Here is a 22,565-nt window from a genome sequence, read left to right as displayed (position 1 = left end):
GTTGCCATTTTCCCAGCAAGGAGGTTTCCTTATGGTGCAATCCAGGGACTGGTGAAATATCGCTGCCTGAGCTGGCTTTGTCCCCATCCCAGGAGTGGCCTCCCAGGGGTGGCATTTAATGACCCCCCCAACCGCCCGCCGTGCCTCTGACTCCTCTGTGCTGCTCGGCTGTTGGCAGCTGGACATGAGGGAAGCGTATGAAAATGGTTTGTCGAACTCCTGTCCTGTCTGTGCACATGCTGGCAGATTATTCTTCTTCAAAAAAAATATGTGACTGCTTAAGTAAAACGTTCTAGCTAATCGCCAGATTATTCCCTTTAAAATGGGAAAGTAATTAGGGATGTTTTTTTTTAAATAGGCTTCCCACCCTTGGATCTGCTGGGATTAGCATACGTCAGTGTGTAAATATTTAGTTTCCAAGGACTTTTTTTTTCCTTCCCTTTCCCCCCCGCCCCCCTCCTTGAAGAAACAGCAACGATAAGCAATTGAAATGAGGCAGCAGCTATGCTTGGACACTTTCCACAGCATCCAAAATATAATTGAAATTAAAGATGATCCACAAAGGAAAATGAAATTGAACTTCTGCTCATGCGATGCACCAAGCCCGCTTTCAAAACAAGGGTTTTCTCTGCTTATGTTTGAAGTTGAAGAGAAGAGGTTTTGGCTCAGGGATGCTCTGGGTGGTGGAGAACGAGTACAAGTCTGAGTCAGTAAGAGCTACGGTTGAGCACGGGGTGGTGGGCTGAGACCAGGGCTTTGAACAGCTGCCTTGGGGGTTGCTTTTGTTAATCCCCTTTAATATTTTCTGCTGAACTAATATTTGGAGAGAAACAAAATTCCCATCCTGTGAAAAATCTTGGCCTTTCCAACGCTCCTTCTTTCAGCGTTGGGGTGAAAAATGCACCTTTCTGAGGAAACTTCTGGAAGAAGCCTCCTTGCTGTCCCCAGCACACCTGGGGCAATGCTTGTGCATGGGAGAAAGGAACCCCTCCAGGGTTTGCAGCCCCAAGGAGGGGGAGCTGCAGATGGGTTTGTACCCCAGACACTTTCCCCAAAATGAAATGAAACGGGGAGGCAGCTGGGGGAGACCACTTGGGAGGTCTTCTTCCTGGGCTGCATCAAGGAGACCTTTCTCTTAGAGTAAGGCAGGATGAGCTTGGTTGAAACTTCTGCCTCCTGCTGCCTGCTAGCTTGGGGGGATTTTTGATCTCCTTTGCTTTCGCGGAGGTCTCTCTTTAACATTCAAACAATTTAGACTTTTTGCACCAAGGCACTTTGATGTTTGGATTCAAAACCATGTCTTGTTTTGAAACTTGTTGCAGTGTTTGCTATGTGTTTGTAAAGCTGGGAAGGCGAGCAAAAAGAAGCTGAGATCAGAAGCAAAATACATAGTTAGATGCAAAAATGTTTTTAACCGAGTGATCTGGTGGAGTTGCAGCTTAAAGGAACGCTTGAAACCAACAATTCATGCAACTTTCCTAGAGGTCTGCATCCCTCGAGATCCCCAGAGGTGTTCCTACAGCTGACACCAAGCTGGGGGAGGCCAGATCCATCCCCATCCATCTAACAAAGCATAGTGAGGCATCAGGAAGCCACCAGAAGAAAACCTGTCTCAAAAGAAAACCTGCACAGCCCCAAGGTTTAGAGATCAGGAGCTGTCATCGGTGTCCCGCATGGCTTTGGTCCCCTTCCCGCTGCTGGGAGATACTTTAAGGTACTTTTGGGCTGTCGATGTTTAAAATGCTCATTTACCCATCGTTTCTCTTTCTGGCAGGGGTTATTTATTGCGGGCATTAACCCAGGGCTGCCTTTTAGTGCCTTGGTCTTTCAAAGATTGCATTTGTGCTGTTCAGCTGTAATTGGCACCTTTTGGACTTTTTGTTTGCTTGCCTGCATGCAGGAAAGCCTTCAGAGGTTGTTTGGGAGGCAAGGGGAGCCTGTAGATCTAGATTTTTTTTTGTTATTATTATTATTATATATTATTATAATTAAAACATATTTTTAGCAGCTGAAATTCGAGCCCGTCTGGGTATTTATACAGCAAAATGTTTTGGATGAGGAATAGGCCAAGATAGTCACGTGGTTGGGGCCAACGTGAAACAAAAGAATCCATTTATTATCCAGGCAGGAAATTTGTTCTTCGGGATGTTGTAGCTGCAGACATAATGATTTCATTTCCTCCGGTTCACCCAGATTAATGGCTTGTTCTCTTTTGTTTGTGTGCCTGTGTTATTTCTGCAACGCGGCTTCCCCCCCTGCTCTGTGCTGGCGTGTGCGAACATGTGTGCGAGCGCCCTGGGCAGTGGGGGGAGAATGTGGGGTCTCCAGGCTGGGCTGCAGCTGGCTGGCTGAGTTTTTGGGGTGGGATGGGATGCTGGGAGAGCCGAGCAAAGCCTGTGGGACCACCTGGGGTGTCCTTCTTGGCAGTGATGGATGTCCTGGTGCACATGCATCTCCAGGGTTCTTCTCCTCCTGCATCTCCGGGGGTCTCCTCCTCCTGCCGTGGTCACCGGAGCAGCGAGGGCTGTTTTCCTCCAAAGTTATGATGGAGTGGGGGAGATGGAGAGATTGAGACAAGCACGAGCATTGACCTTATGGAAGGTGTGATAGAAGCATGTCTTCTCCATGGCCACGCTCAGGGGCCGTACGTAGGTGTTGTGTACTTGTTGGGAAACCTGAACCTTTACACCCTCCCAAATATTACATGAGGAAACAGTTCCTTTTCCTAGGGAGCTGTGCTGATGTGCAGGGATGTGTCAGTCGTGTGGCGATGGGTGAGCAGCTCCTTCCTTGCCAGCTGGGTTGGCCTTTCATACAAGGCAGGTCGCAGCCCCTCGCAGGGCCGCTGGCCATCTGGAAGCTGGTGGCACTTACACTACCTCCTCGATAAAAAAAACAACAGACCCGTCTTTGTGGACACTACAAGATTAGTGGCAGCCTTAATTGCTCCCTCTCTGGCTTTCTGAGTGTTTGGCTTTTGAAAGCAATGTGACAGGCAAACGATGCCTTTGTGTTGCTATCGCCTGAATGGTCCTTGCAGGGTTTTGGCACAGAGCTTTTAATTTACTGTGTGCAGCGCGACTGCAGTCTTCTGTTCTGGATTAATCTGGAGTAACCTCATGTTGTTGGAAGCACCCGTCTGTGATGAGGAGTTGAGCATGTCGCTGCTTGGGATTTGTGCTGCAGAAGGTTTGGTGACCATCTTGCTGCCCCTGTGCCTGTCTCTTCCTCTTCCCTTGTTTAAGTGTTTCTGCTTTAAATTTTGGGAAGAGAGGGAGTTTCTGCCACCTCTTCTGGAGGAGGTTTCCCTGCATGGAGATACCTCGCTGAAGAAAGACCCTCTTGGCTATCAAGGTGCATCTGCCATCGCTCCTGCCATCCTTCCATCTTCTGGGTACTTGTGTGCAACAATCACGTCTTGCACATGTCTTGTACCTCCTTGCTTTTGTTCTCCTGAGCTTTTGTGCCATGAAGGGTGTGTGGGGCTGAAGGTGTGAGCCAACCATCCAAACGCTGTGGAGGAGAGGGATGGGGTGCTCCTGGTACCTCAGTGAGCTGCAGGCACTTTTTCCCCACCTGCCTGCCCTCCCAAATTGCTCCCGTGTCTCCCAGGTGACAGAGTTTGTGAGGATGTGACAGCTCCGTTGCGCAGATGATGATGAACGGTAATGAGACCCAGAGCACAATGTGCACTTAAAGTGATTTATTTCAGTAAGGAAACCACAATCAGGGAGGATGGGTCAGCATCATCAGGAGAAGAGGTGGGTACGGAGATGAGCTTAGGGGAAGTTTATCATCAACTGGTGCCGCTTTAAAAATGAGCAGAGCAGGCGGTGCGTGAAATGGAGCTGTGCCGGTCACGCCGGGACCATCCCTTGCCCGCGGTGGATCATGGGCACCTCCCGGGAGTGGGCTGGTGATCGGGCTGGCAGGCTGCCGGACGTGGCTCTGATGGACTTCTGCTTGCTTAACTCCCTGCAAGCCCATGCCCAAGTTATTTCGGTGAGGTGTTGCCCACGTGTTAAGTCAGCTCTACCCATGCACTCGGGAAGGAGACTGTCCTGGTGAGGCGGGGAAAAATAATCCCCCGAACCCGCTCTGGCACGGCTCCCGGCGTGCAGATGGCTGTCCTCATGCTAGAGCCTTTTCCCAGCTTGCACCCGCGCAGGCGCCGGGGCTGGAGGCAGGGGTGTGCTGGGCAGGCCGACTGCCAAGCGGTGCCTCCTGCCAGCATCCTCCTCTTCCTCCTCCTTCTCTTCCTTGCCTCCCAGGGCCGGTGGGAGCTGTGGCCGCTCAGCAGTTCAGCCGGCCACTGCAGCTTGCAGGAAAAGCTAGGTGTAAGCACAGTCCTGAGCAAAACCTTGCAGTTTAAGGTCAACTTAGAGCAGCTCTTGTTTTTGTTTTCTTCTCCCAGATTATGGATCCCAGGGCTCCTGGCGCAAAGGGATGTGGTGGGATGGAGGACCTGGCGCTGCCTCTGTGCGGGCAGGAGCTGGGGGAGGCAGGCAGCAGTTTGCCAAAAGCTTACAAAGAGGGGTCCCAAAGCCCCTGCTGCGCACCTCCTTGAAGAGCATCATCCAAAGGGGCAATTGCTGGCCCTGAGAGGTGGGGAGGAGCAGTTGGTGGTAGCTACTGGTGTATTCAGGCAAGGGTTTCACAGCCCTGCTGGCCCATCAGAGCTGGTATGGCACCTTGTGTGAACGGGTGTTTAGAAATCTTGGCAAACACATTTTGTTATTTACTCAACGGACCAGCTGTCATGTACATACGTACCTAAAGATGGCTGAGATTGATAGTAAAATTTTCAGGCGAGGATGTGGGATAGTTAGAGATCCTGGCCATTGGCTGTTTTGACCAAATCTGAAAGTGGGGAAAAAAAGAAAAGAAGAAAAAGGTAAGTCCAGGGCAAACCTGGGAGAGCCAAGGAATGGGTTTGCAGGGCATTTCGGGAAGTGGCGTTTGGACATGGAGCCAGAACAAAAAAAACCCAGTGGGGTCTGCTCACGGGGTGCTCTGTGCCTTGCGAGGGACCTGTTGGCTTTGCCACATCCCCTTTCCCACGCGTGCAGCCTTATGGCAGGGAGGGCTGGGCAGGCAGCGGGGCTCTCTGCCAAGGCATCCCCAGGGGATGCAGGCAGAGCCCTCCCCCATCCCATCCACATCCTGACCGAGGCTTCCCCGTGCTGCCGGCAGCCCTGTGCACTGCAGCGGCGGCACAGATTTATTTCCCTTTGCCTCTCATGCTCTTTGCCTCATTTGCACTCGCGAGCTGACTCCATATGGTGCAAAAACCGGAGAGAGGATGCTCGGCACGGCGGCCAGCACCGGGAGGGGAGGCGGCACGGGGAGCTGCTTGCCGACGAGCTTTTGCAGTTTTTTCCGTTTGAGGTTCAATATTTCCACTCTATGGCTGTGCTCCGGCAGCTGGGGCTGAGCTTGACACCTCCAGCGGCAGCCGGAGCATCCCTGCGCGTTTCCACTCTCGCTCCCCTGCCTTCCCTTCTCTCCCCGCTGAGACTCCCAGTGTATGAGCGGGGGATCTTCAGGATGCACCCTCAGACCAGCAATGATGTTGCTGTTGTTCAGTTCTTATTTACACCCCAAAACAATTGGCTGGCCTCCCTGAAGGCTTTGGTGTGTGTTGGATACTTGATTAAAAAAACCCAGGATCAATCTGGCTGCAGTTGTTCTGTGCTGGGGCCGTGTCAGCAAGTTGCCCCCTGCTCGCTCCGTGCTTGCTTGTCCAGAGTGGGATTTCTCTTTGCAAGCATCTAACTTTGGTGGAGGGGATTTGGTTTCTGGCTCGACCGAGCAGTGTGGCTTTGGCTGTTGTCAGCCAGGGGGTTTGTCAGGGGGAAAAGGGAGGCTTTTCTCCCAAATTTTGGTGTCTGGGGGAAATGCCAAGCGCTTGGCTGTGTTGGGAGGAGGTGCGCATGGGTGAAGGGATGCCGTTTGCCAAGCTGGAGTCCCCCGACAGTGCTTGCTCGCCGTCTGAGCAGTCTGTCATGTTCATAGCTCATGCAGAATCCCTTTGACATTTTGAAATAAGATCTAGTAAATAGGAGCCGGACGATGCCAGGTACATCTCTCGTCTGAGGGCTCTTTGACAGCATGGCTGGCATTTTAGATTTAGGGCTCTATGAGATGCATATTTTTGTAGCAAGCGCAAATCTCTTCTGGAGAACGTGGTCCAAGACAATGACTCATCCTGAATCTCTAAAGAAGTGATGGTGTGTAGGGAAATGCAGGATAAATGTTTTGATTTTTAGAGCTTTCCTCATAGGCAGTGCTATCTGGGAGTAAGGCAAAATAAAGCCAGCAGGGAAGGAGAGCCGCAGGGAAAGAGGGGACAGGTCTGGTGCATTAGTTCAGCAAAACTTATTGCACCTACTCCAGCATTGCCTCTGCGCTGGTGGCCTTGAAGGTTGGCTTTGCAGCTGTGAGACACGTGTGAGCACGCTGCTGGGGAGATTCCCCCTGCAATCCCACCGGCGAATGTCCTGTGTATATCCAGGCATGAAAACAGTGTATCTTTTTAATTTATCCTAGCATGTGTGACTGCAGATGCTATTGATGTTTATGGCTGCTCTGTCTTCTCAGTTGACTAATTCTGTATTTAGAGGCTATCATTTCCAGGGGAATCCCAGTTGATTAGGAGCCCAGTTCCACTGAACTCGTTAGGCTTCCATGGCCCTTGTCTGTGAAATCTCAAACCCCGCTCTTCCCCCACCCACCCCACCCCCCCTCCTCTTTTTGGGACTCCTTGCTTTCTCATAACATGGTGAAGATCAGGATCAAGCCCCTCCTTCCCAAGAGCAGAGCTCCTGACAAAATGCCCTTCTCTTGGGTGAGCTTCACTTGCTTCCATTCCTGGCTGGAGCACACTGCGTGCAGACAGTGCTGGTACGTGGCTGTTGACCAAGAAGTGAGCTACAGAAAAGTAGCAGAAAATACGAAGTTGTTGACATCATTCCCCAATGTTTGGTTTACCCTTAAGGCGCTGTGTTCCTGCTGGGATGTACGATGTGTTTGGGGTACTGGATCCTCCTCACTCACTTGGCTGGTGAGATGGCTATCCAAGCCAGCTGGTCTCCACCCAAGAAGTCCAGTGGTGTGAGGCTGCTGTGCCCAGCTCATGCTGAAGCCACTCAACTGCATGACAAGAGATAGAGCATCCTCAGGCTCCTGACCTTCACCTGCTTTCATGTGTGCTTCTGGCTGGTGATAGCATTGGACAGTGAAGAGCAGATGGTTGCCCTTCCCCAACCTAAGCAATGCCTCATTCAAGCCAGACCTCCTCACACCACTTACCTGGGCCTCGAGTTGAAGGGTGTTACTTCTCCTGGGCAGCCTCACAAGCTTTTTGAAGGGTAGGGTTTCCGGGAAAGCCTCTGCCCATCCCTGGGTGGCTGAGTTCCTGTTCCACATCTTCTGGAGGATGAAACGAGTAACTGCCAAGCTTGACATAGGGTGATTTTTGGGGCAGGCTGCAGCATTCAGTGATGTTTGATGGCAACCCAGCCTCAAGAAAGCAAAAATGAGGATTTAAATATGTAGTGACATTGTTCTGGAAAACATTCTCCTAAAAGATAGCCTTGTCATCTTGTAGCCCTGGATCGCTCCTCTGGTGATGGTGTGATGGAGGACCTGGGCTCTTGGGATGGCTGGGTCTGTTTTGGTGGGTCAGGGTGTTCATTAAAGTGCTCACTCGGCCCTCAGTGCTGCTTGACTTTGAGTTGCCAAGCACATCTGTGCCCATCTGTAAATACTTTTGTATGGACTATGTTCTATGTGTATAGTAAGTGTGGTTTTTGTATACCCATGGCCTGTGTGCAATTATAAAAAGAATGATATCGATGAGTGACTTTGTCACTACAGGAGCAAATGAACTCCTTATATCTGGAAAATACCGGGTTACCTGTAACTTGCCATTCTGAGATTTTCCCATTGTCTCTGACGTCTGGTTTGAGTTCGGTGGATTAAAACTTGTTCCCAAATTTTCTAAAATAGGTTTACAATTTGGAAAACAAAAGGTATTGAAAGCCCTATCTTCTCTCTCTTATCTTTATATTTGATTTGGTCCTCTTTGTCTTTTATTCCCTGTGATGCGTGCTTTTTTTTTGGTAATTCTCTGTCGTTCCTTCCCTCTCTCTTATCTCTCCTTCTGCAGTTCTCTCTCTTTTCCTCTCTATTCCTCCCCCCTCCCCACTCTGCCCTGTAATTTATTTGCAGGCAGGTTGTCTCTTTGATTTACTGTATCTCTCCTCAGTAGGATTATGATAAATGGATTGTATGGCTCCGGCTGAGCTCGTCCAACACCACGTACCCACGCTGGGTCAAGCCCCCTTCGGAGCATGAAAACCAAGGGGAGATGCTGGGGCTGGGTCTCCTCTGCATGGTCTGCAGGGAGGAGTGAGTGTTGGTAAATGGGACTTGGTCCTTACGGTCCAAACTTTACATCACCTTCTGAACCTTTTTAGCCTGCATTAGGCGTGGGGCTCAGCGGAGGGGTTTTTGTCTGTGTTTTTTCTCTTGCCTGATACGCTGGATTTGTCGCACGTGTGTGCATGCACGTACGCTTGCAAAAATTTAAGCAGGTATTTTATTGGGCGCTTTCAGGCACATCAGCCAGCATATTTCAATTTACTATATCCTGATACAGATAGTGTTTGCGGCTTGTAATTAGAGCGTTTCATCCTGCAGTCGCAGCAGGCAGCGGTTTATTGATAAAGTTGTTATATAGTTGCTGAGCAAACACCCCCAAATCTGAGCTTCATTAAGTTATCGCCTGCCCTGCTGCGATGCATCTTCATTGCGTGCTGAAATCCATGCCATTGACGGGAGATCCCGGAGGAGGTCCAGGGCTGTGCTGTGCGGCCGCAGCTTAATGCATCCCGTCACAAATTGACACAGCACGCTTGTCCTCGGCTGATATATATAAATTCTTTCCAACTGAAAGTGTCTTTTTTTTTTTTTTTGGCCACCGCAGATCTCCTCCCGCTGTCTGGTGGCTGTGGATGGTGGTGTCACGGCTGAGATGTCTTTGCAGAGCAGGCACAGCTGCTCCTCTTCCCCAAGAGGTTCATACAGACCCCAAAGCACCAGTGGCTTCCTTTAAAGTACAGGCAGAAAATGTTTTGTGTTGACTTGTTTTGTTGTTGTTTAGTGCATCCCTTCCCTTCTCGACTGGGTTTGTTATTCCGCGGGTAATCCTTCATAACGAACCCGCGGGAGATTGATGGGGAGAGCTCGTTATGCACTTCCAGAGCAGTTTTACCATCATTCTGTAGCAGCAAAATGCACCATTAAAGGCAGAGAGCCATGGGAATGATGGGACGTAATTAGTTGTTGCTGTAATATTTTTGATTGAAAGTGTATAGATACTGTAAGCGGCTCTTTTGGAAGCCAGTGCTCTCAGGAAACTGTTAAGAAGAGAAGCGCTTATCAAAGGGGAGAGGCCGATCCCACTCTTACCCTGCCCGCCTCTCCAGTGCCGTAATTAAACCGTCTGGGAGATGTCAGGGTGTTCATGCTGCGCAGCCACCGGCTCCTTCACGGCATGAGGGGCGAGCAGTGGTGCTCCCTCCCAGTTAGGAGCAGGAGCCAGGTGGGGAGTCCTCCTGCAGAAGAGACTTTTTGGGTGGGATGTGCGCCCAGCAGCTCGCCACCTTGTTCCCTGCAGCAGAGCTGCACGGCTGTTGTGTTCCTGCTGTTTCCCAGCTTAGTCCGAAGTTCAGGATATACTGAAACCTTGCACGGGCAAACCTGGACTGTGTCTGTGCGATGTTGTGGTCAGGAGCATGGTCATGGAGAGCAGCCTGGAATTACTCAGGCAACTTCCTGTTGTGTGCTTCAACCCCTTCATCTCTGGGGAATAGTGAGAATTAAATCCAGATTATTCCCCCGGCACCTGTGGGACTTTCTTTCCATTGACATCGAGAGGTGTGGCGCAAACCAGAAGCGTACAGGTAGCGGTGGTGAAAGCCTTAATGCAATCTGGGCTCGGCTTGAAGTCACGACAACCACGGGAAGGCAGAGCTCGTGGCATCATAGCAGTTAATGTTATTTAGCACTAGTCTTTGTAATAAAGCGTCTTGGCTCTGTTTCTCTATTGTTCCCTTTCTCTGGTAATGTCACCAAACTTGGACAGAAGCTTCCCAAGCTGTGCATTTGCCTTGGGCTGATTTTGCTGAAGCTCTCAGGAGAGAAAGAGGGGGCAGAAAGAAAGCTTGGCGTTGATGAGAATGAAATAGAGGGGAAAATACTTATGGAAAAAAGTCTTGCTGTTGTTCCCCTTCAGAAAATCATGCTATGGGGCTGGGACTGCCCACGGGATGTGCCCTGGGGCTGGACCATGCACTGACCCCATCAGCGCTTGCTTTGTGCTCTGTGAGGGCACATCAGGATGAGTCTCCGCAGATCCCACCCGTGGAGCATCCTCTCTCTCCAGATCCCGGAGCCGAGCCCCGCACAGCCCTGCGCACCCTGCCCCTCGCTCGACAGCTGCCCGCCCGGCTCCCCTCTCCCTCCGAAGGTTCAGCTATTGACATGCACCTCTCTGCTCCCCACGCATCTCGGGGGGCTTATTTCCAGCAGCTGGCATCCTTTCCAAATCTCCCTCTACCATCTGTTGTTATCAAGCCTCCTCTCTTCTTATTTTGCTTAATTTCTATCTTTTTCCTCTTGGTTGTCTTAGACGTGCCTGCGTCTCTTTGCATATGCCCAAGCATTTGCTTTCAAGTGCCTTAGGCTGGCTCCTGCCGTTATCTCCTTGCAGGAGCGAGAGCTGCTGCTTCTTGCTTCAGGAGAGGGACCATGTCCCCGAGGCATCTATTGAGGAGTGCAGCACTTGTATAACTTTCTTCGTGGCCTCCCCGAGCAGAAAATTTGTCGTCTTATCTCTTTCTTTCCAGATGGCAATCAAAACGCAATCAGGTTGTGTTGGCCTCCTTGCCTCCATCTCTCTCTGCCTGTAGCCAGACCCTGCTCCCTGCCAGGGAGAAGTCACACCTTCTCATGGTGGGACTCAGCAGGAGCCCTCCACACTGGGGAGGTCTGAAATATGGGTTCAGGGTGGTGGTTTCAGGAAATAAACTCAGCTTGGTTTCGGGCTGGTTCAGAAGGGTGTTCCTGGAAGAGGCTTAAATTCTATCGGGAAGGGTTGTTGGCAAGACAGCATCAGCTGGTGTGAAAAGAAGGCTCCCGTGCTGCTATGCTCCATGCCTGGCTGCGCTCACCCTAAATTTCTTATTTTCCTCCTGCTGCTTGAATGATGCCAGCCCACCCTTCGCTCCCCTGAGGTGCAGCTTTTCCCACCGCGGGCATCGGCTTTGGCCACATCTCTCACCGGTTTGCCCGGGAGGGGGCGGGGAGTCCGGGACGGCAGCGAATCCTCCCTGCCTGGATTGTGCGAGTGCCATCACAGATGGATGCACTGCTCGGCGGTGAGGATGCTGGTGCATTCTAATTGCTGGCATCTTTACTCGTTACGAGTGTAATTGTGAGTAGACGTTTGTTTTTGTATTGATAATTAGGGACTGGAACAGATGGTGAAGGCTTAGTTTAAAGTAATGTGTCCATTAAAGAAAATCTACTGTATACAGCTGAAGATTCTTCATTCTAAGAGAGCTCAGCTCTCCAGAGCAGAGCTCATCTTCTCCCTAACGAGGGCTTCAGCCATTACAGCCTGGTCAGCTGCCTTTGGTGGAGGCTCAGGTCTGGAAGACTTCTCCAAGCAAGCGTGTCGAGCTCCCTCCCGGGCAGAGCATCCCCTGGGCATCGGCTGTGCCCACGCGCGGGTGCTCAGGCGCGGGAGGTGCCCTGTTGGGCACTGAGCCTGTCTGCTGGCACGCTGGAGGTGCGGGGGCTGGCTGATGCGGGTGAACAGGCGGCACGGGGTTCACCTGACGTGGCTAGTGGTGCCGTGCTCGAGATAGGAGGCACGGGGAGATGATGTACCCTTGCGCTGACACCCCCCGGGATGGGTGTTTAATTAATACCCAGTGCCAAAGAACGAGGAGTGCTCCTCGCAGCAGGATGAGGCAGAAGGGAGGAGAGGTGCAAGGGGTCTGTGCAGCTCTTCCGCTGATTAATGATGCTCAGGCACAAGTCTGCAGTAATCCCCTCATTAGCAGGCAGAGCAAAGGGATTTTTTTTACTTCCTGTCCCTCCTCTACCCGCTCCCAAGTAATGGATGGCCAAGGGGTGATCCCTGTGTCCCCCCCAAACGGTGGTGATATTTTGCAGCCCAGAGATGGAGATGGAAGTGCTGGGAGCCCCACCTTGTCCCCCTTTTCTCTGCCGAGGACTGGGGGCAAGAGGCACCAGTGTCTGCAAAACCCGCCCCGCTGAAGGAGGGAGCTCCGCAGCCTGAGCGGCCTGTCCACAAACGTCCCTGTGGGGTTTCCCTCAGGGTCACAGTGTCACTTGTATGTCCCAGAAAATGAATTAAAATCCAAGATATCCTGCAAGAGGAAATAGCAGAGGTCAATGGGAAGTTGCTCAACTGAGTCCTTCTGGTGCCAGTACCTCTGCAGTCACGGGGTTTGGGTGAGCTCAGCAGGAATTTGAGCTGAAAGGGCGGGGGGGGGTGGGTTTAACCATTTTGTTTTATTTTATTTTAAAAAGCAGCCCACAAACCAGCCAAACTATTTTGCTGGGTTATGGATCTTCTTGTATATGGCAGTGTCCTTGGGAGTCAGGGCAGGATCTGAGCAGGAGGTGGTCTATAGAGGGTCAGGCTTTCAGCGGTGGCTCTCGGCCCTCTTTTTCCTTTAGTTTGCAATTGCTTTAGAAACGTGGAGCTGTTGAAGTGCAAGTTATGCATCTGTGATGGAAACTGCGAGCATGACCTCCCTGGCCACAGGCCACGCAGTCCCCTTAGGACTCCGGAAACCTCCAAAGTGAAAGCTTCTCTGTGGTTCTTTTCAATTTATTCATTTAGTTAGTTAGTTATTTTGAAGCCTCCTGCTTCGGGAGCTGCTACGTGCCCTGCTGGCATTGCTGCTGTGCATTCCTACTTTCTTTGCAAAACGTGGAGCCTTTTGGGAGGAACAGAAGAGGAGGGAAGGGGTGAGATTTTGTGAGGGAGCTGTCGGGAGGGATCCTGGTGGATGTCACCTTGGAGCAGAGCCGGTCCTCGCGTGCTACTGTCCTGCACTGCAGCTGTACTTTATCAAAAGTACATTCCTCTGTCATCACCCCACTGAAAAAAAAAACCACCAACTAACAGAACACCCGGGGAAGGAAGCTGTAAGTGCATGGAACAGGAAGGGAGATGATGGAGAGAAAATTCTTTTTGAATAAACCCTTGCAAGAAGTGCCTTTCCTGTAACAGAGTGTGTCCTTATTTACTGCAGAGGGTGGGTGTGCCGGGTCGGGTCCCAGCCCGGCCACGCTCCCTGCGTCACCTTGGGCTCCCCTGCCTCAGTTTCCCCTGCGTGGCAGAAGGTCACCCTGTTTACTGTGGGGAAAAACACCAATTTTATGGGCCTTCAGAGCATCTCTCCCTGCGTAACCCTGCTGGGAGGGGGGACTGCGAGGTGTTTGCATGGCCTTTTGCATCCGTTTATGCAGAGGCATGTCTGCCTGCTTATTTGAAGGGCCCCAGCGAGGATTAATGACTGCTTAATGAGACGTGGGGCTGTTTGTGAGGGAAGGAAGGCAGAGGGCAGTGGGAGCAGAAACTCAGTGCAGCGGGATTTGAAGCCTCCCTGGCAGTGCCACAGCAGCATCCTGGGACCAGTTAGAGGGGCTGAAGCTTTGCAAGCTCCCAAGCACCTTTTCACTCCATCTTTTGGGGGGGTTGCCTTGCTCTCCCTGCCTCCATGGCCCTGCTCACCTCTGGGAGCCAGGCTGGGTCAGCAGCTCCGACAGGGATTTTGGGAGCGGGGAGCATTTATCACTGGCGGCAGGGTGGGGAGTTCCCGGTCACGCTTCTCTGGTTTCTCATCCCGGGGCAGCCGGCAAAGGGAGGGCTGGGAAGATTAATAGGAGTCTCGTTTCCCGCTTGCAATTGCTGGAGCAGGCGTGGAGAGATTAAAAGCAGCAGGCCAGCAGCAGTTCATATTCCTGGGCTGATTTTTATTTCCTGACCTGTATTTCTCTGGCTGCACCCCTTTTCCTGGAGCTGCAAAGCTGCTGTGAGTACCTGGGACCATGGAGGAAAGGGGAGGGTTGGGGGATGTTCAGCTACGCCAGCCACCGGCGGTGCATCTCCTCCTCCTCCCATTTGGTCGAGACACAGGAATCGAGGAAATTAATCTGCATGTCTGCTTGCTGCAAACAAATAAATAAAACCTGGAGGATTTTTCCCATCTGTTTCTATATGTTGTTGCTCTCACTATTATTCTTGTTGTGTTTTGGTGGGGTTTTTTTAAAAGAATAAAAGTAGGGAAATGGCAGCTGTATTGCAGCTTTTAAATATTCCCCACCAAATCAAAAGACCCCCAGCAGAGGAACACCGCTCCAACAATGTGATTTTTATTTGTGTATTTGCAGTCACTCTGACAACTAATAAGTGTGTGCAGCGACAACTTGGGGCACCCGACAGATGCGGTGCATAAAAGGGGATGTCCAGCGTTGTGGAGCGAAGCAAGTAGCTGTGAGCTAGTTGGATGGCACCTGTTGAAAAGCCAGTATGGAGGCGCTGGAGGAGAGCTGGGCTCTGCCCGCAGTGGGAGACTTTCCTGCAACCTCTTGCTGCTTCCATGGTGTTAATACAAACTCACTGCTAGGGTTTAGACAGGGCTTTGTGTGTGCATGTAATGACTCCACAAAATGCAGCACGCTTCTTAATTTTTTCAGGTTTTTTTAGTTGGTAACGCTATTTTCCTTTTCTAGGCTTAGAAGGGTCAGAGATGGCAGTGTGGGCTGGGCTCAGGCCATGACTCTTTGCAAAGAGTCTTGTCCTGCACCGTTTGCTCCGGAGTGAAGCTGCCCATAGTTCATTAGATGTATTAGGGCACCTGCTGGTTTATTTCTGAGCAGCTCCAAGGGTCAGATGTATGCTCCGTGAAAGCAACCGTATGTTTTTCTGTGGCTCTGTGCTCATAATGTCATTGAAAACTTTGGGAGTAACTAGTTTGCTTTCCTTTTCTTGTATTTTCTCAGAAACTTTGATGGATACACGGACGGCGACGGCCGAGCTGGGCTGGACCGCCAACCCTCCTTCGGGGGTAAGTGCCCCTTGCCCAGCTGATCCTTACGTGATCTCATGGGGTTCATGCTATTTATCTTAAAATGCTGGTGGGAAGCTGGGGGAGTTGCAGGGGGAGCAGTGGTGCCCCATTGGGTTGGTGTGGGGTGACCAGGGCATTGCTGTGCTAAGCTGTATGGCTGGTCCGGGGCTGAGTGTCCCTTCCCTGAACCGGTCTTGGGGTCTCAGCGAAGATGGAGCTTTTCTCCATCCTCATGCTCTCTCCTCCCCTGTCTGTCCTTCTCTCAGGTGAAGGGTCTGGCCCTGCACTGCTCTGCATCCCCCTGCTCGCTTGTGCCTTCCCTCTCCCTGTGCCAAAAGGCTTGTAATTAGGAAACATTAGCAGGCTCAAAACAGCTTTCATACCTGGAACATCATCCGTAATTGCACTCGGCAGTGCTCTTCCCTGGCTATTAATGTCACTTTTATGAAGTAATGAGGAACAAAACGCCCTGAGGCACTTAAAACATCTTTTTTATATAATACGAGCCTTTGAGGAATGGAAGCATAAAATAACCTGACTCACATTCCCCTGGCAGAGAAAGTGAGAGACGAGCAGGGGGGGAGAGGAGTGGCGGTGGGAGGGGACACAAGAGTTGATGGATGGACATCACGGTGGGACAGGCAGCCGTTCGGGCAGGGACGGGTATAGCAGCAGGGTCAGTCCCCTGGGCCTCCAGGACCAAAGGAGAAGGGATGCCAGCCTGTGTCTTTGTTAGGGTGTGACTGGCTTGGCCCGGTGCCCAAAAGAAATGAGGTTGCACACCATCACCAAAGCTGAACCACACATGCAGTGGGCACAAAATCCTCTCCAAGCATGTCAGAGGCCCTTGAAACATGGGGCTTTGCCACTGAATTGCTTTGGAAAAAAATCTGGGCCCAGATAAATTACTAGCAAAATGCAGGGGGGGCTGCACGCAGGTGATGGAGATGGGATATAAATAGCTGCCTGCAGCTGCTATCGCTGAAAGCCCGTGCAAGGCAGGCAGGGAGCTTGTGTTGAAAGGCACGGCCGTCTCACCCTCTGCGGAACAGCAGAGTGAAGCCTCTCCCCAGCCCACATCCCTGCGTCCCTCTGTGCACACCCCTGCATCCATCCAACTCTTGCTCCTCTGAGGGTCACTCTTCTCCTTTACAGAAGCGTATATTAGATATTCCACAAAGTATTTTAAAATACCGAGTCCTTTATTTAAAAGACTGTCTGTGGCGTGTGTTGGAGAGTGTGACTTCCCCTGTAAAGTCCCCTCACTCGTTGACTGGGCTTTTCTTTGTAGCATCAGGTGCTTTGCTGGGTGGATGCAGAGCATCTTCAGGTGTATTTTGGATGGCTGGAGTGAACCCCCTGTAGGTATCATGTCCCAGCTGAGGCAGGTTTTGGAGTAGGTTGGATGCCAGTGAAAATAAGCAATATTTTCCTCTCGCTCCAGGCATGCCCTAGTCTTTATGAGCTGCCTGGTTACAGCACTAAGTTTTGGGGTTTGTCCTGTTTAATAGTTCACAACAAATATTTGAAGGCAGATTTGTCCTGCGTCTTGGCTTGTCCAGAGGAAATGGCCAGTATTTGGGTGAGGCTTGTCCAGAGTGTGGATACCAGGAAGGGTTTGCAGACCGTGACCCATCCAAGCAGCCTGGCGTAGAGATGCTAAGCTACACATGGGGATTTCTTCTTGGGTTGGAGTCAGTGAAGACCCCAAATTTAGTCAGTCTTTTCTTGTTTTCAGTCTTCAATTCCCAAAAGCAGCCACCCTAGGGCTGTGCTATTTCTTTTTCAGCCCAGATTGCTGAAAGCCAGGGTAAGAAACTAGAAGCTTCCCTTCTGCCCTGCGTTCCTCCATCCAAAAAAATGACTATGCACTGGCAGCCTTGCTTTGGGGCTTAGCAACAAGCAGTAGCACCACGGGAACAAGCTAAGGGAGGAACCAGAGAGGGAAGCAAAGAAACAAGAGCAGCAGCCATCTATAAATGGGACCTTCCTGCTCCTTGGTGCAGGAGGGAAGAGACAGGGGAATGGGAGAGGGGCTCCTGGCTGCTGCTGGGGCGTCAGCTCCTACTCCCAGGCTCCACTTACCTCTTGGGTCTGGAGGTATCGGATTTGATGAACCACCTCTCCTGATCCTGGGGCTCTGTTCAGGCTTTGGGTCCCTTTGGGTGGTGACATCCCCCAGAGCTCTGGGAGTGACTGTTCAGCCTGGCTCACAGCTGTGCCTGGGGCTTGGGGGGGCTGTTGACATTAATGCTGGGACATGGATGCAGGGGCTGTGGTGGGACATGGGCTCTCCTCCTGCTCTCCCTGAATCTCAGTGGAGATGGAGAAGAACATTGTCTTAATCCCCAGCTCCCTGTGAATTATTTAGCGGGATCTCATCAGAATGATGCATTTGTTGCTATTAGAGCATCGATGGCAGCATCCGCTGGCACCGTGGGTCTTTGCAACCACGGGGACCTGCTGCTCTTCAGTGCCCAGTTGCAAGAGCGCTCAACCCAAGGGAGGCCCAAGGGAGCATCAGGATCCAGCCCCAAACCCTCATGAGGGTTTTCCAAGTGGCATTTGATGTCATTCCCAGCTGCAGGCAGCCCTGTATGCTGGGTGCCTGAAGTGCAGCGGGATCCATTGACAGGTTTTGGCTCTGAGTTTTGAGGCTCTGTTTGCATACCCTCTCCTCCCCTCTCCCCGCCCCCCCCCTCAAAAAATAAGCAGCAAAGCACAGGGGATGCTTGGTAGAAGGAGCTGGTGTGAGAGCTGACTCCCTGGTGGGCACAGTGAATAAAAGGATAGCGGGTCAGATCCCCTCCTGTGCAGCTGACGGGGGTGCAGGAGCTGGCAGGTGGGATGAAGAGGAGGATTCCTGCAGCAAAGAGCAGAGCAGTGGAGCTGGTGTTACGCTGGCGGGCAAGCGCTGGAAGAGAGCTCGTTGTCTGGTGTTAATTGGATGACAGGACTGTAATGCAAAGCCCAGGTGGGAAACAATGCCAACCCCCTTGGTCGGGGAGAACCTTGCGGCTTTCTCATGTGTCTGGTAGTGAAAGGGCATTAAATCTGCACATCTTGTCCAGGGTGGTGAGGGGTTTTTGCAGTGCTTTTGTGGTGTGGGATGAGAAGGGAGAGCGCTCAGCTGGATGCATGAGGTTTTATTGCTGGTTTGGTAAACATTGCTTAACAACAATGTGCAACCTTGAGCTGTGATCTTTGCTTAAACTTAATGGAGCCGAGTAGGTGGACCTGGGAGTAAACATTCTGCTGTGCTTGTTGGCAGTGTGTAGACGACCCTGCTTTGAAAACAAAATTAAAACCTGCGATTTTTTACATCAGGGCTGTGGTTGACAAGGGAGAAGCTTGGGGAGCTGGTAAGGAACGTGGTTATTTAATGGAAAACGCAAGAGGGCAAAATCTGTAAGGTTGTAGGGTTGGTCGTGGTGCATCAGCTCTTTGGGAAGACTCAATGTGACAGGGCAGGTTGGCAGCAACTGTCTGCTGTTGTGCCCCCACGTAAGCGCAAACACGAGCGAGTGCTGCTATAGCGTTGCTCCTGGAAATTACGCATGATATTCAGAGTGCTGCTTAAAGATTGCCATATGAATAATGCTGTTATGAGGAGACTGTAAACATGGATTAGTTAAAATGAATGGATTATGAGGTTGTAAATCTGTCTGTAGGACTCTAATGCCATCATAGACTATTCACAGTTTGCCGCTGTCCCTTAATTGAAATTGTAGCCTGGATTATATTAATGCCCTTCTATAAATCGAATTGCAAATCTATATTCTCTCTCTCCGTGGTGGTAATGTTTTATTTAGTTAGTTTTCTTTGCCGGGGGAAATGATCCCATCGTGCTGAGAGCCTGGGGTCAGGCTCGCTCTCCATCCTACGTGCTGACTTGGACTTTAATGAAGCTGTAGCCTCATGTGCTGCTTTACCTCCTGCCTCCAAGTGTCTGAACCATCTTTCTTTCCATTTTTACGTCTTCTCAGGGCAGCTAAGGCAGTTGCCTGCATTTTAGCATCAGCAGGGAGCAACGGGGAGAGGCATGCAGGGGTAAGAGGCTGAGGATTTCTTCTGGTGCTGGCCCAGGCGGTGTTTCTGCATGTGCATCACGTCATGTGTCCACGACTGCATTCCTAGTGCCCTCTGGGGCTTTGGGATTCTCCTTCCAGCCCTGTCCTGCCCCACGCAGGGTGAGCGGCACCTCTGCGGCTCATGGGCTACCACTGGTCCCTCTGCCTCCCTCTCATCACTTCTCCCTTCTCCTTTCTGCAGTGGGAAGAAGTCAGTGGCTACGACGAAAACCTCAACACCATCCGTACGTACCAGGTGTGCAACGTCTTCGAGCCCAACCAGAACAACTGGCTCCTCACCACGTTCATCAACCGGCGTGGAGCTCACCGCATCTACACCGAGATGCGCTTCACTGTGCGGGACTGCAGCAGCCTCCCCAATGTCCCTGGCTCCTGCAAGGAGACCTTCAACCTCTATTACTACGAGACAGACTCTGTCATTGCCACCAAGAAGTCTGCCTTCTGGACGGAGGCACCCTACCTCAAAGTGGACACCATTGCTGCTGACGAGAGCTTCTCCCAGGTGGACTTTGGTGGCAGGTTGATGAAGGTGAACACAGAAGTGAGAAGTTTCGGGCCCCTGACCCGCAATGGCTTTTACCTGGCTTTCCAGGACTATGGGGCTTGTATGTCTCTGCTGTCCGTCAGGGTCTTCTTCAAGAAGTGCCCCAGTGTGGTGCAGAACTTTGCCATCTTCCCAGAGACGATGACGGGTGCGGAGAGCACCTCTCTAGTGACTGCCCGTGGCACCTGCATCCCCAACGCCGAGGAGGTGGATGTGCCCATCAAACTGTACTGCAACGGGGATGGGGAGTGGATGGTCCCCATCGGCCGCTGTACGTGCAAGGCTGGTTACGAGCCAGAGAACAATGTGGCTTGCAAAGGTAAGGTTGGCCTTGGGTAACAAGGCGCTTTTATTACTTCTAAGCTTTGCTTAAGAAAATGTTTGTCCCCAAACAAGCTGTTGTAGGCAACGTCTGTTGTGAAATCGGCTCTGCACCGTTTACCTGCCCTGGTGTGGTTTTGCTCCAGGGACCAGGCAGGGATTTGGGAGCAGTGATCAACCTGCAGCTTCTCAGCGCAGTCCAGTCAGCAGCCGGACTTGGCGAGCAGCGTGGCGAGGATGTGGGTGCCGGTGCATCTGCTGCCACAAGCCTGCTGGAAGCTGCCTCTGTGATCTGCTGCCTTCAAAGTGCTGTGCGGGCTGGTACTCGCCGGCTGAGCCCCTTTCATCTGCCTCGTTATTTCCCCAGCAAAACTGCGGGAGCCGGGCAGCCGCCATCGGGCCCGACTGCAGCGAAGCCGCCCTGATTCTTGGCATTAATTGGAATTTTTTTTGCGTTTTTTTTTGGGTTCCCCCAGCCACGCCGCCAGCATGCTGCTGCCTGCTGGAGTCCTCCACGGCGCAGGGTTATAAATATGGAAATAACGCTCACCGCTTTTCATCTCCGTTCGCCATTCTGGTGAATATTTCCCAAATAACGGAGCATATTTTTCTTTTCTATTGGCTTTACTTGCTGGGCTTTTCTTCTCCTCTCTTAAATTAAGGTGTTGTTTTTGTATGCTGCTTGGAAGGAGGGAAGAGGAAAGAGCTTTCTGCATGAGAAGCTAACCCTGTTTTGTCAGCACTTTCCAAATAGCTTCTAGAAGGTGGGCACCACCAGGTCAAGGAAGGGTTGGGAAGAAGGAGAAGGACAAAGGCAGGTGTCACAGTGCTTTAGGGCTGGTTTTGGGGAAAGGGGTGACAGGAGGAGGTCTGACTTGGACCTCTTTTGATGCAGGTGGCAGCACATGTAGCGCCAGGCTTGGCTGTGATGCTCCTTGGAATGGCCACCACGGTATTTCTTCTCCACCTGTAACTCTGGGTGTATGAAAACGGCAAAGCTAGGATTCAAGCTATGGAGAAACTTGTTTGTTTGTTTGCTTTAAACCTGGGAGCTTGTGTAGTTTTTCACTGTGAAAATCCACCTTCCTGCTTGGCCAAGGTGGGGACAGCGATGCCTTCCCGTGCCAGGACTCCAAAAACTGGGAAACCACCAGAGTCTGTGCGCTCATGCCTTGCTTTCACATTGAGCAGCGTCGCCAGTGGGTTCCTTTGAGTTTCGCGGGTGACACTGAGCGTGGTTTTGTTCCCACCAGGAGATGGTCTGTTCCTTTGAGGAGTTGAAGCGCTCCATTGGAGGGGGGGCTCTTTGCAAACCGGAGCGTTTCTGGCAAGATGTTCCTCTGCTATTGAATAAACAAACAAAGAGCACACATGGTTTTATGGCAAAATGACATTTTCTCATCATGCAAAAATAAATACTAATTTTAGCTGAAGACTGGAATTGGGAAATAATGTCATTTTGACAGAAATGTAGGAAAACAATGATAATGTAAAACTGCTGCAGGTTTTGGTGGTGTTGACCTTTCTATCCACCACCATCTGGGGAGGTGGAGGAGGCTGAGGTCTTGAGTGCCTCTAAACCCCTGGGAGGAGCGTGCTGCACCTACCCAGTGCTTGTAGTTTGGATCAGGGCAGAGGATGGAGGACAGCAAGACATGAGAGGCATGGAAGCAGACCTGCTCAGGGTGAGCATTAGACTCATGTCCATGGTGTTTTTTATTTCCTTTTCTTGCGCAAACCCCAGAATGGTCATGACATTTTCATGCTGTTGAAGCTGCACCAAGCAGACCCCCGTGAACTGGGCTTTTGCTGAGTTTTCTGTGCCACAGCATCTGTCTCCAGCTGTGCTCCCACTCCTGATGGCAGTGCTGATGCCAAAGGGGAAACCCCTCGTGCTGCCCAAGTGTGGGCTCTGCCGAGCTCCAGGCCAGTGTTTTGCCTTTGCGTGGGGAGCATGCTTTGCATTCAGGCTTCTTGAGGGGAAAATTCAGGATCCTGACAGGTTGAACGGGGTAGAAATGTCCTCATGGGTCGGCCAGCAGCATTTGGGATCCTGAAAAGCACCGAAGTACGCTGTGGGCGCAGACCAAGCAGGTGGTTAAATGGCACGAAGCCCATGTGTGGTGATGGGACCATACTTTTTTGATGATCCCATGGGCGCTGTTAGGTGCTGGTACAATGCTGTCTCCAGAGCAGAGCTCCAATAACTCCCTTCTCCCAATCCTTTAAGGGTATTTCTCAGTTCCCGTGTCAGGGAGACAGACGAAAGGCTGGGATGGTGAGCGGGATCTGCATGTTTGTAGGTCCTGCTCAATGCTGCTGAGGAACACAAAACCCATAAACCTGCCAGGCCCTCCTAGAAGTTCACTAAAACCAGCCCTAAAAGCCTGAGCCAGGGCTTACATTACGACTGTTGGAAAATCAACTGTA

General features: G+C 51.4%; 1 protein-coding gene across 3 annotated transcripts in view; it reads left to right on the top strand.

Annotated features, from left to right (window-relative positions):
* The window catches only part of EPHB1 (EPH receptor B1), an 86,057-nt gene that overhangs the window by 11,235 nt on the left and 52,257 nt on the right, over positions 1–22,565 (top strand). For all 3 annotated transcript variants that reach the window (XM_074833448.1, XM_074833450.1, XM_074833449.1), the window contains exons 2-3: positions 15,112–15,176; positions 19,452–20,133. In XM_074833448.1, coding sequence (XP_074689549.1) covers positions 15,112–15,176; positions 19,452–20,133 — 747 coding nt within the window. The remainder of the gene's footprint in view (positions 1–15,111; positions 15,177–19,451; positions 20,134–22,565) is intronic.

The sequence above is a fragment of the Strix aluco genome, chromosome 9 (assembly GCF_031877795.1).
Source record: "Strix aluco isolate bStrAlu1 chromosome 9, bStrAlu1.hap1, whole genome shotgun sequence".
Taxonomy (NCBI): domain Eukaryota; kingdom Metazoa; phylum Chordata; class Aves; order Strigiformes; family Strigidae; genus Strix; species Strix aluco.
Note: the sequence above shows the minus strand (reverse complement) of the source record. Positions and strands in the feature narration are given on the sequence as shown.